General features: G+C 43.0%; 1 protein-coding gene across 3 annotated transcripts; it reads left to right on the top strand.

The window, feature by feature from the left end:
- The first annotated feature begins 102 nt into the window (after window positions 1-102).
- LOC130189626 (bifunctional apoptosis regulator-like) lies at window positions 103-13,422 on the top strand. 3 transcript variants are annotated; one of them, XM_056408518.1, is made up of 11 exons: window positions 103-190; window positions 4,817-4,854; window positions 4,944-5,148; window positions 6,045-6,345; window positions 7,726-7,824; window positions 8,449-8,542; window positions 10,147-10,319; window positions 10,392-10,536; window positions 11,462-11,641; window positions 12,134-12,330; window positions 12,445-13,422. In XM_056408518.1, the coding sequence occupies exons 4-11, from the start codon at window positions 6,053-6,055 to the stop codon at window positions 12,647-12,649; spliced, it is 1,386 nt and encodes a 461-aa protein (XP_056264493.1). In that variant the 5' UTR covers window positions 103-190; window positions 4,817-4,854; window positions 4,944-5,148; window positions 6,045-6,052; the 3' UTR covers window positions 12,650-13,422. The 3 variants fall into 3 exon arrangements, with proteins under 3 accessions (XP_056264493.1, XP_056264492.1, XP_056264491.1); XM_056408517.1 differs by having other exon boundaries at window positions 4,817-5,148; XM_056408516.1 differs by lacking the exon at window positions 103-190 and having other exon boundaries at window positions 4,605-4,854.
- The last annotated feature ends 596 nt before the right edge of the window (window positions 13,423-14,018 follow it).

A 14,018-nucleotide genomic window follows, 5' to 3' on the forward strand; every position in this document is an offset into this window, starting at 1 on the left:
GCCACCACTTCTTCTTCTGGTCTTTTTTTTGTTGGTGTGTGTGTTTTGGTGTTTCTTCTCTGGCCCCCTATTTCTTTTTTGGCAGCGGTTCCCATCTGTGGCGGCAGGTCGGGCACCACAGCACCACCTAGCGGACAGTGCAGGGAACGTCACGTAGACGCCGACCGTCGTCATTCTACCACACAGACTGGTAAAAGAGCAAAAGTACAAGGCTGTGTCTACTACCGCGCACTTAACGAAGTACACTGCGTCGCTGATGAAGTGCTGTCTCAAATGGAACACTTAACCGTTAACCACTTGGCGGAAGTGACGGACGCAAATCTGTTCACGGCACCCGCGAAATTAAGCCGGGAGTGACGTATGCAAATCTGCTTGCGATACCCTAACCCTTAAACTGACAACATGAATGCACTTCTTGCCCTCTTGTTGTCCCTTGTTTACCCCTTTCAAGATTCAAGATCTCAAGATTCAAGATGTTTTATTTGTCACATACACACACAGGGTGTGCAGTGAAATGAAAGTGGCAATGCTCAGCAGGAATGTGCAAGGGCAACAAGTACACACTATTTACAATAAAAAACAACACAATATTTACAGTAAGTGTGTGTGTGTGTGTGTGTGTGTGTGTGTGTGTGTGTGTGTGTGTGTGTGTGTGTGTGCCTAAGAGGGGCAGTTGTGTGGGTCTATGTGGGGTCCTGGTGAGGTCGGAGTTCACAGTCCTGATGGCCTGAGGAAAGAAACTCCGTCTCAGTCTCTCTGTTCTTGCAGCGTGACTACGGAGGCGCCTGCCTGACCGCAGCAGCTGAAACAGTCTGTTGTTGGGGTGGTGAGGATCCTTCATGATCCTGCCGGCTCTGGTTCTGCACCTCCTGGTGTACAAGTCCTGCAGGGTGGGAGTGTAGTTCCAATAGTGCGCTCAGCCGAACGCACTACTCTCTGCAGAGCCTTCCTGTCCTGAGCGGAGCAGTTGCCAAACCAGGCTGTGATGCTTCCTGTCAGGACGCTCTCTACAGCTCCAGAGTAGAAGGACTGAAGGATCCTCTGGGAAACTTTAAATTTCCTCAGCTGCCTGAGGTGGTAGAGGCGCTGCCTTGCCTTTCTCACCAGAGTGTCTGTGTTTGTTGACCATGTCAGATCCTCGGTGATGTGGACTCCCAGGTATTTATACACCCTCTCCACAGTAGTCCCGTTAATCCCCAGTGGTGAGTACGTCCTCTGTTGTTGTACCCTCCTAAAGTCCACAATCAGCTCCTTAGTTTTGGTGACATTCATGATGAGGCTGTTGTCCTGGCACCAGAGTGACAGATCAGCAACTTCCTCCAGGTAGGCCTTCTCGTCGTTGTCGGAGATCAGGCCCACCACCACTGTGTCATCCGCAAACTTGATGATGGTGTTGAGCTGAACCTGGCCACACAGTCATGTGTGTACAGGGAGTACAGTGGGCTGAGGACGCAACCCTGGGGATCCTGTGTTCAGGGTGAGGGATTTGGAGGTGTGTCTGCCCACCCTGACCACCTGTGGCCTGGCGGTCAGGAAGTCCAGGATCCAAGCACAAAGGGGGGTGTTCAGTCCCAGCTCAATCAGCTTGCCGGCCAGTCTGGAGGGGACTATGGTGTTGAAAGCTGAACTATAATCAATGAACAGCAGTCTCACATAGCCCCCCTTCTGGCTGTCCAGATGAGAGAGTGTGGTGTGCAGTACCTGGGAGACAGCATCATCTGTGGAAACTGCGATACCTCCACAATCGCGGCAGTAGCCTCCGCCTTCTGGCTGAAGTCGAGATGGTATATGTAAATTTAATTGTGATTTTGCCTTACCTTCACAGCATAGCTTCATGTAGTAGTTGCAATTAAATTCTCCTCGCTAGGTATGCTAAATTCTCAATTATCTTTGTCAGAAGTAGCCTTCTTCTTTGCAATCCACATACACACCATATGGAAATAAAACATGACAACTCTGTACATGTTTGTCCCTAGATTCCAATTAGTTTTAAGAATTATCCACTGAAATGATAGGCATCATCTGGGTGAATTCACACAGTAATAGGCCTACTTTGACTGACTGTACTTTTATACACATCTCTGTTGTAGTGAAGTTTACCCTGATACAGGAATCAATTAGCAATTGAACACACAGGCATATTAATTATTGTTACAAACATGCATCAATTCTAATATAAATCAGAAAACGCAATAAAAGACTACAAAACCTCAATGACAACATTTTATTGATAAAATGACTTACATATTAATATAATCTTCCCCTCCCCACACACTCTACAGCAGCCACCCAGTCCCAGGCGGCGCTGCCGTATCAATGCTGCAATGCCACTGCTGGCGTTGTATTGTGATGGCCACAGTGACATGAGGGTGGACTTCAGGCTCACCGAGAGTCATTCAACGCCCTCATGGCTGTGCTGGGCACTGACTGACCACGGTTGGGGCCCGAGATCTCCTGTCTAGTTTTTATTTTTGGCTTGCCAGCGCCACCTCCTATCGGGTGGTGGCCAGGGCCTTCGACAGGCCCCGGGCTCAGAGCATGATGCCAGGGTCCTGAATAACAGCCCCATCTTCTATGAGCAGTCATCCCCTCCACCAGGATACTGTATCCTTGGGGATGGTGGCTCCCCTGCCTGTCCCAACCCATCTGCCTCATGACCCCTTCAGGCAGCCTGTCCACCTCAAGCTACAACTGCTGCCTGTCAAAGGCGAGGTGTGTTGTGGAGAGGTCCTTCGATACTGAAGACGCGATGGCGGTCCATCTTCTTAAAGGCCCTGGAGGTGGATGTGAGGTGCCAGAGGTCATTGGAGCCAGATGCAGATGTCGGGAGGGCAGCAGAGGACCAGCACCAGCACCTCCAGGAAACGTCTCTGGGGCAGGAAACAGAAAGAGGATAGCCATTCAGTGCTCTGTCCCAGACCACGATTACATTAAAATTAATACATACACGACATTTAAAAAACAACACACAACGATGATTGAAAGCTACAATTATTTCTAGAAGGATAAGCTTAGATAGCTATCGTAACGGTATTAATTATCGGGCGGCGTGTGGGCAAACGTTCGCGGTGTCATGTTAACCCGTTATTAAACTGAGCATATCCATTGTTAATCCATTATTAAAATTGCTATTTCGATTGTTTAACAGAACAGCCGTTGTTTAACACTGTCCGATGACTGACATAGCTATCTGTCGTCGGACTTGCCGCTGGAGCAAGCGCCTGGAGCCGACCTGCCCCCGCTCGTCAAGCGAAAAGTGTCCGATAAAAGTGCACCTTCGTCGGACTGGCCGGGTGGTGGATTACCCAGCTAGCTTATCATAACTGCCATGCAGATCCAATGGCATCTAATGCTACCTAGGTATGATCACTAATCTGAGAATGGCATGTTAGTAGTACATTGTAATACCAGTACAATGTGTAACTACCGCTGATACTTACATTTACGGTCTGTAGCTTCGTGGTCTACCGCTTGTGCTGTCCGCCATTGTTTTAGAAATAAAATGAAAAGCTGGCGAAAGGGCTCCTCCTCTTCCGCTACGTCGCCAAGATGGCGGCCGCTTAGTGCGAGTAGTGTCCATCGTTTTACACTACATTTTTGGCCCGTTTGCAGTGCACCATCCGGGTACTTTCAGTGCACTGCATTTTGCTGGTTTTGTCAGTGTGGCGCACTTCGAGCACTGAAAGTCAGTGCTCGAAGTGCTCAAGTGCGCGGTAGTAGACACAGCCCAAGTGTTGGAACCTGACCACGTACTTTTACTTCAGTATTGTACTAAAGTAGGATGCATATTTCAAGTGCATGCGCTTTACTTGAGTGTTTCTATTTAATGCAGTTTTATAGCCTACTTCTAAGATCTACTCTAGATGCAAATGTTCTACTTTTTACTCTTTAGTTAATTTAATATTATTATATTTGTTTTGTATTTATTGTGCATTTTTATATTTAATATTGCTTTACTTGGATTTATAAATCACTGCTGCAGTGAAAATAGGTCCCCTTGTGGGATCAATAAAGTATCTTTATCTATCTATCCATCTATCTATCGATCTATCTATCTATCTATTTATTTATCTATCTATCTATCTATATATATATATATATATATATATATATATATATTTATTTATCTATCTATCTATTTATCTATCTATCTATCTATCTATCTATTCATCTATCTATCTATCTATTTATGGATCTTTCTATCTATCTATCTATCTATCTATTTATCTATCTGAAAAGTAAATACAATGTGAAATTAAAAAGTGCAATATTCCGCTGTGAATCGTAGTGGAGTAGAAGAATAAAGTAGCAGTAATGTACAAACATATAAAAATAAATAGGTAAATGTGTACTTAAGTACATCGCTTGAGTGAATATACTTAGTTACTTCCCTCCACTGCGGCCCCTCCTGTACCCGCAGGGCCAACGTGTCAGTTAATAGGTTACTGTTTTGTTATTATCGTGATCAAAAATAGCGAATACCTCACGACCCGGAATCTGAGATTCAGTGACACGTAATCTGATCTGACCTTTGAACCGAAGCCACATGGCTGAAAGCCAGCTGGCTTTACGACACCGCCGCGTCTCCGCGCTCCAGCGGCGGGCGACGGTCAGGTGAGCCCACGTGACCCAAAAAAAGAACCAGTGGTGGGGGGACGCGCGTACGTGCGCGCGAACGTTCTGCGTAAGGAGGAGGGCTTTTCCACGGGAGCGCGCGCAGTCGAAGCCATGGCGACAGCTTCTCCTAGCGGAATATTTATTATTTTCTCCACGGACGGTTTGATTCGAGGTTAATTGACGTGTTATTTTTCACCAGTGACGTCATGTTGCCCTCCAGAGAAGCCCGTTCCTGAGGTAGAGTACTACTGTCGTCAACCAGCAAGCTAAACCTTCCTCACGTTAATTGTTATGCTAACATTAGCTCTTCTTCTCTGGTTTATTAGTTAACTGGCTAACCTCTGTCAGCTGTACAGCCGTTGGTGTGTCGGCTAGCTGTTCTTAAGGTCCACAGAGCAGCGATGCTACGTGTCGTCACCTAACGCTAGCTAATAAGCAGCTAACGACGAGCTAGTTAACTACCCTCGTTACAGAGTGGAGGTAACTCTAACATCCAGGACAGGAGGATTTATTCAAGTACCTGTAACTTTTGTGAGTATAATTTCAAGATTACGTTACTTTCGACGTCTCTCTTTTGTTTTATTGTTGTGCTTTTTACTCCGTTGCGTTCACTTGACAGATTAAATTCCGAGTTATTTTAACTATAACTACATACTTAACCTACACGTTTATAAAAATTGACTGTGAGCAACTCTTTTGTTTTTAATTAATACGACAACAAAAATATTTCACGTTTCCTACTTTTTTCATTTTTACATTGGATACATGTTCTCAAGCAAAAGAGCTTGTTTCCAAAAAATATATACATGTTTGTAGGTAGAATTCTAATGTATTGACTATATGTTTTTTTATTATTTATCTCTATTGAGCCTTTGGTCTGTTCCAAACCTTTCCATTAGTATATTAATAATGCTTGTGGTAGTTGGCTTCTTCTAGGTATTTTCTCCATTATCACATCAAACTGTTAATTTATTTATTTAATTATGATCGCATACTTTTAGGTATGTTGCAATCCATTTTGTAACAATGTTTGAAATTGCGAAATAATGTATGTGTAACTGAGCTAAGGAAATACGATGTATTATGCAACAAATCGAGCCATTAAATGCTGTAATTCTCACATGAACCCAATGAAAACTTAAATGCTAGGCATGTTCGAAGGATTCACAGGCGCCTGTTGATTTCTATTAATTCCCCTACGGTATTAAAATCATAAACATACTCTTGAAACTCGCTGGAGTTGTCAAATCCATCACAGGAAACAAGTCTGCATTAATTTAAAGTTACACTATATTTGTGGAGTAAAGGGGTGAAGAAATGTCCGTGCCGGAACAATTAGCCCATTCATCAATGAGGCGGTTGTATCCGAGAAGCTTTGAGAGACTGTAAAAATCACTTCCTTCATTTATGACCTTGTTGCTCTTCAGACTTGGATATGTTGTACCAGATGGAGTGGAATTCATCCAACGGCGGTCCGGAGGCCTCGACGGACGACCCCCCTCTCCTCTCTGACTCGCCTCCGCCTCCGCCCTCCACCGCCGACATCTCAGAACACGAGTTCACGTGCCACTGCTGCTACGACATCCTGGTGAACCCCACCACCTTGACCTGCGGCCATAACTTCTGCCGCCACTGTCTGGCTCTGTGGTGGGAGTCCTCTCGCAAGAACGAGTGCCCAGAGTGCCGCGAGAAGTGGGAAGGCTTTCCTAAAATCAACATATTGCTGAGGTATGCCTTTCATCGCCACGTCACATCAGGGAATGAGTATTTACACTTCTCTCACGTTCAGTAGAGAACTGAGATCTATTGTCAACTTCTACTGTGTGTCTGTGTGTGTGTGTGTGTCAGTCATACAGGTGTTCTTCTTGTACTTTTACCCTTAGTTTTGTGATACTATTGCCGACCCAAGTACTAAAACAGTGCTTTACTTAACCCTCCTGTTACCTTCACATTTACTAACATATTTTACCCTCGGGGTCAATTTGACCCCAGTAATTAAAACCTTCAGAAAATTATTAGAATTAATATTGTTTTCCAAGTTTAAATGTGAGGTACTTTATGTTTGTTTGTTGACTACCTAAATAGCCCTTTAAATATATTAAAAAGTTTATATTTCTTATATGTTTGACACAGTGAAAAACAGCCTGGGGTCAAATTGACCCCAAAGAACACCGACATTAAACATTGAATGGGTTCAAATTGACCCTAAAGGTAACAGGAGGGTTAAGGGAATATAAACCCATTTTTTATGTATGGAACATCGAAGCCAATTAAGGTTTAAACACAAGCAGCCGTTACACAACTCTCCAAATACAACTTCTGCAGATCTATAGTTCCGAGCTATGATTTATCTCCAGTGGTGCAGACGTGTGTCTCTGCCTCCTCCCCAACCGGTCGTCACTCTACTCACCAACTCCACCCAGCAGTTGAGGATGAATTGAGTTTTTCTCCCATAGACTGGATGCTGGAGTTGTCTCGTCTGCCTAATCAATGACGAGTGATTCGCGAGACGGTACAATGTACGCGCCGCATTACTTTCATCTCTTGTTTATCAAGCGGTCTGTTTGCCCAGTCCAGCATCGTTTCACTTTCACACGATTCCCAAACAAGTCGACGACTTTTGGGAACAAAAGTCACGTTCTTAAAACGATCGTTGGTCAGGAATTGAGAGAGTAAAAAGGAACAGATCACTATGGAAGTATGCTCTGGTGTTGGGATTGATCGCTCACGGCTACTTCAATCAGTTTGTATAAACATTTCAATGTATTCAAAACCATTTTCTTTTCAACTTTAATAAGTTGGAGGAAGCAAACTTGGACACAAATTTGGGAAGTGAAGAGATTTACAATGATTAGATTTGAATATGGAGAAGTAACGCGACGCATTGGGATTACATTTGTTCACTGCAGCGGACATTATTGGAAAAGACTTTATTCTTATTATTGTGTTTTCACTTGTCTAGTAAGTAAGTTATTACATTTTCCAGATGTTTAAGAGTTTAAATAGCAGGAACTCGCTCGGTCGATGCTCAAAGAAAAAAACAAAACCAACTTTGACTTTCGTCTCCTTCTCCTTCACTCGTGAAATGTTCCGCTCTCTCCTCTCTAGGGATGCAACCGACAAGTTGTTCAGTGAGGTGGTCCAGCGGAGGAGAGCCGAGATCCAGGCCAACCCCAACATCTCCCGCAGCTTGCTGGCCTTCCAGAGGTAAGTACGGTGTAACGTACGATACGATGCGTTGTTGTTGTTGTTTTGGTGTGAAGCGTTGTATACTCTGAGAAGAGCACGCCATCAACGGGAAGTATAGACGAACTAGAATGGGCACTCGGTAGAGCGCATACCTTCGCATATCACAAGATTGGGCATTGTATTATGAACATTTTGGCATTAGTTGCATGCCAATTGGATAAAAATTGACCGTGCTATGGTAAAAAAGAAGATTTTGACCTTTTCATGACCTTGATCTTTGACCCGATTGATCCCAAAATCGAATCAAATGGTCCCCGGATAATAACCAATCATCCCACCAAATTTCATGCGATTCGGTTTAATACTTTGAGTTATGCGAATAACACGCATACAAATGAATAAATAAATATATACATGGCGATCAAAACATAACCTTCCGCATTTTCAATGCGAAGGTAATAAAAGATGGAGTCTTTCTTTTAACATTCTATGCATCCTTCTTCCTTGTCAAAACCTGGTGCACACATTACCCACAATGCAATTCTTATCCCCGTGAAGTTGCCTCGTGTCCGATCTGTTCACTTGTATTTGATATGGAAAAAAAGCTGCCTTTTTCTTCTTGAATATCTTCATGTGTTTTAGGTACGGGGACAACTTGGGCCGGTCCAGGACGAACCAGCACAAAGGAGCCGGCTTCTTCTTCTCTGGAGTCCTGACGGCGCTCTCGTGCGTGGCTGTGAGTACACAACGGGGTTCATAAAGAAAGAAAAGAGGGACGCACCGATTGACCGGCGATGGGTTGAAATTATCCGTCTCGTATGTCCGATTTTCCGCGTCGCACGATGGTCTTGCGTCCCGATTTAAAGCGCCACAGACGGCAGAGTCCACGCCACAAAAAGATTTTTAAAATGGCACTAATAATTCATCTTCAGTTGGATTTTGTTTATTTTGAGATTAGTTTGAGTGAGATTGAGAAGGTCCTGTAACTGGGTGCAGTTTTGAAAAATAAAATGTATTAAAAAAATTAAATAGTCTGTTTTTATTATCAACAAACTTTTTTAATTTCCATTTTCAATGAAAGAACAGCTAAAAAATAATAAATAATACTTTTGGAAATCAGCCATCGGTGCAGCTCTACTTCAACATGGACTGTCCATTCTCTTCTAAATAATCAAACGGCCGTGTTTTGAGATTATTTAAAAGTTACCACATTGCTGGGCGATGAGGTCAGCGTTCACATCATGTCGACAGATCATGTTTATTTTGTCCATGTGGCAGTTTTTTTGTGTGTGTGACTTTTGACATTCTTAGCTTCCGTTCACTCGACTGGAAAATAAATCACGCCCTGAAAACTGATATTTGGACAGTTTGAGCATTAGGTAATCGATGTGTGAAGTAATGACCCGGGTACGATCATTTCAAGTGGACATTGAGCTTTACGGGAGGCCAGTGTGACTCTGTATGCCCACCGGTCCTTCTGTTATTGGTATGATCACACCAGCTTCATTCATGCCAAGACGCGTCACGTAATATTTGCCCCGAGTTACAGTTGCTATTTTTAAACCGTAAGCTATCGTGGCGCAAACTGGACACTCGGCTTAACGACTGGAAATGTCACGGCGGCGACAACAATCATATATATATATATATATATGTGTGTGTATATGTATATATATATATATAATACACACATATATATATACAGGACTGTCTCAGAAAATTAGAATATTGTGATAAAGTTCTTTATTTTCTGTAATGCAATTAAAAAAACAAAAATGTCATGCATTCTGGATTCATTACAAATCAACTGAAATATTGCAAGCCTTTTATTCTTTTAATATTGCTGATTATGGCTTACAGCTTAAGAAAACTCTAAAATCCTATCTCATAAAATTTTAATATTTCCTCAGACCAAGTAAAAAAAATATTTATAACAGCTGAGTGTTTGTCAAGGCTCAGGAAACCCTTGCAGGTGTTTCGAGTTAATTAGACAATTCAAGTGATTTGTTTAATACCCTACTAGTATACTTTTTCATGATATTCTAATATGTAGAGATAGGATATTTGAGTTTTCTTAAGCTGTAAGCCATAATCAGCAATATTAAAAGAATAAAAGGCTTGCAATATTTCAGTTGATTTGTAATGAATCCAGAATGCATAAAATTTTTGTTTTTTTAATTGCATTACAGAAAATAAAGAACTTCATCACAATATTCTAATTTTCTGAGACAGTCCTGTATATATATGTGTGTATATATATGTGTATATATATATACACATATATATACACATATATATATATATAATTAGTGTGTTTACTGGACCTTCTCGGTGCACCAGGTGCTGGTGCTGGTGTTCTACTGGAGCAGCGGCGCGGTGGAGCCCCACGACCTGCTGATCAGCAAGCCGGTGTCTCACTGGGAGCCGGAGGAAGTCGTGTCCTGGCTGGAGCACCTGGGGCCCTGGGCCCAGCTTTACAGGGGGCCCTTCCAGCAGGAGAACGTCAACGGCAGGTAAGAGGTCGCAGACTATTCCCCGGACAACCCTGACAAATAGAGCTGTGAACTCTGACGTCTCTGCTCTAGGCTGCTGTTGATGCTGGGGGACGAGGAGCTGTTGAATCCTCCCTACAACATCGAGAATCCGGCTCACCGGCGGGCCGTTCTGGCAGAACTGGACCGAGTTAAAATCCTCGGGGTCAAACCTCCGCAGAACCTCTGGGAATACAAGGTGAGGGGTGTTTTCTGCTCCACCGCGAAGAAGTGATGGTTCAGTTCAGTGTTATACGCCCAGTCCCTTCCTTTTAACCCTTGTGTTGCCTTAGGGTCATTTTGACCCGAATCAATATTACACCCTCCCCCCGCCTTTGGGTCATTTTGACCCGATTCAATGTTTCACCCTCCTGTTACCTTTATATTTCCTAACATATTTTACCCTTTGGGTTCAATTTGACGCCAGCAATTAAAACCTCCAGAAAATTATTAGAATTAATATTGTTTTCCAAGTTTAAGTGTGAGGCACTTTATGTTTGTTTGTTGACTACCGAAAGAACACCGACATTAAACATTGAATGGGGTCAAATTAATCCTAAAGCGGGGGGAGGGTGTAATATTGATTCGGGTCAAAATGACCCTAAGGCAACACAAGGGTTAAGGAAATGTTCTATACAGGGTTCATACAGTCATGGAAAACCTGGAAAAGTCATCTTTTTTTTTAAAGCCCTTTAAAAAAAGAAAATCCCCAAAAGTTTTTGAAAAGTCATGTAAATTTGTTATATTCATAAGTGCATTTATGCGGTATATACTGTATGCTTTTGAATTCTCATTGTTAGTTTTAAATTTAAACTACTTTTTTTAAATTTTAAACAACACTTTCTCACTTTTTCATGTCTACGCCCGAGATTTCACAAAATGTTCGGTCATTGAAATTTGTTTTAAAGTCCTGGGAATCCATTGTTCAACACGTGTATGAAGCCTGTGTATTAGAAGTGATGCTACCTGATGGAAAATATCTTTTATAGTTTAGGACCTTTGCGTCAGTGTTATACCCCGAGTCCCTTCCTTTTGAAGGAAATTCGCTATAGATCAGATGTTGTTTGTTGTGTCTCCGACACAAACAACAGACACACTCTATCCTCCTCTCGCCCTTCGACCAGGTCACCAACGCCGGGAAGGCCCTGTTCCTGCTGTACGCCCTGAAGCGCACGCCTCGCCTCACGCTCTTCTACTTGTATCTGTTCGACTACTCGGAAACCTTCCTGCCCTTCCTGCACACCAGCTGCCCGGCCATCGCGCACATCGGCCAGTCCATGGAGAGCGGCTGCCTCAGCGCACAGGTGACCTCTCGAGAACTTGCGTGTATTTTAAAAATATTTTTAGAAAGAAAGAAACTGATTTGAGGACGCAAAAGGCATTAAGGCAGTCAGTTTAGTGTGTGTGTGCGTGTAGTCCAATCAAACCAAGTGACCTAGAGAGGAAAATAGAGTTTCATCAAATACATAAGATCAACATGGCTCTTATTATTCTATATTGCATATTTCTTTGGAGAATGTTTGACCGTACAAACTGAATGCACCCTCATGTTTTCCGGGTTGGTCTTGAGCCTCTTAACAGTTGGGATTTTATGATGGAGGCAAAACTGTTTCCCCATGAAACACACACAGAAAAATAAACAACATTAGAATATTCGGCCGATCTCTAAATGGGCATCGTGCATTAATGTAACATCTGAAGTTTGCATGAAAATATTCTGCACCGCTTGAAATATTCTAACTTTGCCCGTGATAATTGTTTGTGTGTCACTCCCCCCCGCCGCCGCCGTCGGTCAGCTGGAGCCCAGTTGGCGCCAGTGGGCGGAGTTTCTGGTGAAGTACCTGCTGCTTCCCTACCAGCTGATAGCGGAGTTCGCGTGGGACTGGCTGGCCGTTCACTACTGGACGTCCCGCTTCATCATCGTCAACGCCATGCTGCTGTCGGTGCTGGAGGGCTGCGCCCTGTGGAGCCTCTGGACCAGAGCCACCATCAGGTACACACACACACGTCTGACAGCCAACGACGACTTCACGGCGTATCGTTCGGGGAGGTTCCGGGTCGTCGGTGCTTCCACGCGCACTAACCGGTCATCGTCCACTTTCTCTAGGTCTCTGCCGCGCCAGATGTGGAACCACCTGTGGAACCACCTGTGGAAGATGCTGTCTCAGGGCTTCGCCTTCGCCCTGCTGTGGCCTTTCGTGCCCCAGTTCGTGTGCAACTGCCTCTTCTACTGGGCGCTGTACTTCAGCCCCATCATCAACATAGACCTGGTGGTGCAGCAGCTCATGCACCCGGAGACGCAGGCGCGCTAAAATAAAAAGAGAAACCGCACGCAGCCGGAGCCCCAAAATCATGAAAACGCCAGGAATCCGGTCGCTGTCGAAGAGAAGTGTTTTTTGTTGTTGTTTTTTTAAAAGCAGTACGCTCGCGTGACACGAGTTTGGCTCATTTACTGCTGGGTGAGAAAAGAAGAAAAAAAATGTCCTCACTTCCGAGTCTTTGTCTCTCTCCCTGGACGGTTGCCAGGCGGAAAACGAGGCGGTCGCCGAGCGAGCGAAGGAGAAACCGAAAAAGCGCTGCGGTGCATTCAGGAGCCACGTTGCGGAAAAGGTCGAAAAGGGCAGTTACGCAAATGAAGAGCGATGTTCAAACACGGGGTGGTGCCGGAGACTTTACTGAAAGCTTCGTAGCTTCGAGATTTTTTATTTTAATTAAATTTTGTATGCACACAAAACAAAGTGTTGAATGATTTATTTGTATCACGGCATGTGATCCACGAGCGATTAAATGAAAGCATCCGTTTGGAATCCAGCAGCATCTCATTTTTGAAAATGATTTTTAAGTGGAAACGGCTTATTTTATTCGCCGCTACTGCCGACAAACATTTTGTTGCACTTTTGTTGTTGTGTTTTTATTCTTTTTGTTCGCAGTATCCGTTTTCATTTGATGGGTAGGAAGAGCTGATGAGGTTTTTTTATTTTTGTTTTTTACGTTCATTTGCACTTAAAAGTTCTACACTGTGATTTGGTTTGTTGATGTTCTATAATGAGTAAGGGGGGGAAATAAAGATTTTAAAATAATGTTACTCCTTTTTTGTGGATTTGTTTCTTCTCATGACGTTTTAATTGATGGACAATTTTAAATAATAAATAGATCATTTTGTTTATGAAGATGAGATGATCTGAAATAATGATTATTGAACAAATGCCGAACAGGGGGGGACATTTTCATCATAGCAGAATAATAAAGGGGGACAAAAACAACCTGATAAATGATTATTCAAACAGAAATAATTTACAGAATAAATTCAAGTTTTAAATATTACAATAAAAATCTAAAATATCACTCCTGTTTTTCTATTATTAATGCACCTGATCAATGCAACATTTTTTCCTAAATTAGCTTTAGGTAAATTAATCCATAAAACTATTACTTGTCATAGGTCCTTTGTGCACAGGTACAGGGTTGTGTATCCTATAAGTATAAGGCTTATAGGATATTATTGGAGCATGGTTTGTAGTATAAGCCAATCTATTTTAAACTTGAAAGACCTACATTTTTTAGCAAGGCTTCCGATGAAGTAACTAAAACAGAATAAATCAAACGGAATAAATTAAATGAAAATAAAAAGGATGGTTGTCTTCGGGTTTAGGGAAGAGAGGCGCCGTGTAAATAAAGTTT

The sequence above is a fragment of the Pseudoliparis swirei genome, chromosome 24 (genome assembly GCF_029220125.1).
Source record: "Pseudoliparis swirei isolate HS2019 ecotype Mariana Trench chromosome 24, NWPU_hadal_v1, whole genome shotgun sequence".
Classification (NCBI taxonomy): domain Eukaryota; kingdom Metazoa; phylum Chordata; class Actinopteri; order Perciformes; family Liparidae; genus Pseudoliparis; species Pseudoliparis swirei.

Coding starts and splice junctions, on each gene's coding strand:
- LOC130189626 (XM_056408517.1), top strand. CDS start 6,053: ATGTTGTACCAGATGGAGTGGAATTCATCCAACGGCGGTCCGGAGGCC. Junction 10,320..10,391: donor CAGGAGAACGTCAACGGCAG/GTAAGAGGTCGC, acceptor TCTCTGCTCTAG/GCTGCTGTTGATGCTGGGGG. Junction 12,331..12,444: donor TGGACCAGAGCCACCATCAG/GTACACACACAC, acceptor CACTTTCTCTAG/GTCTCTGCCGCGCCAGATGT.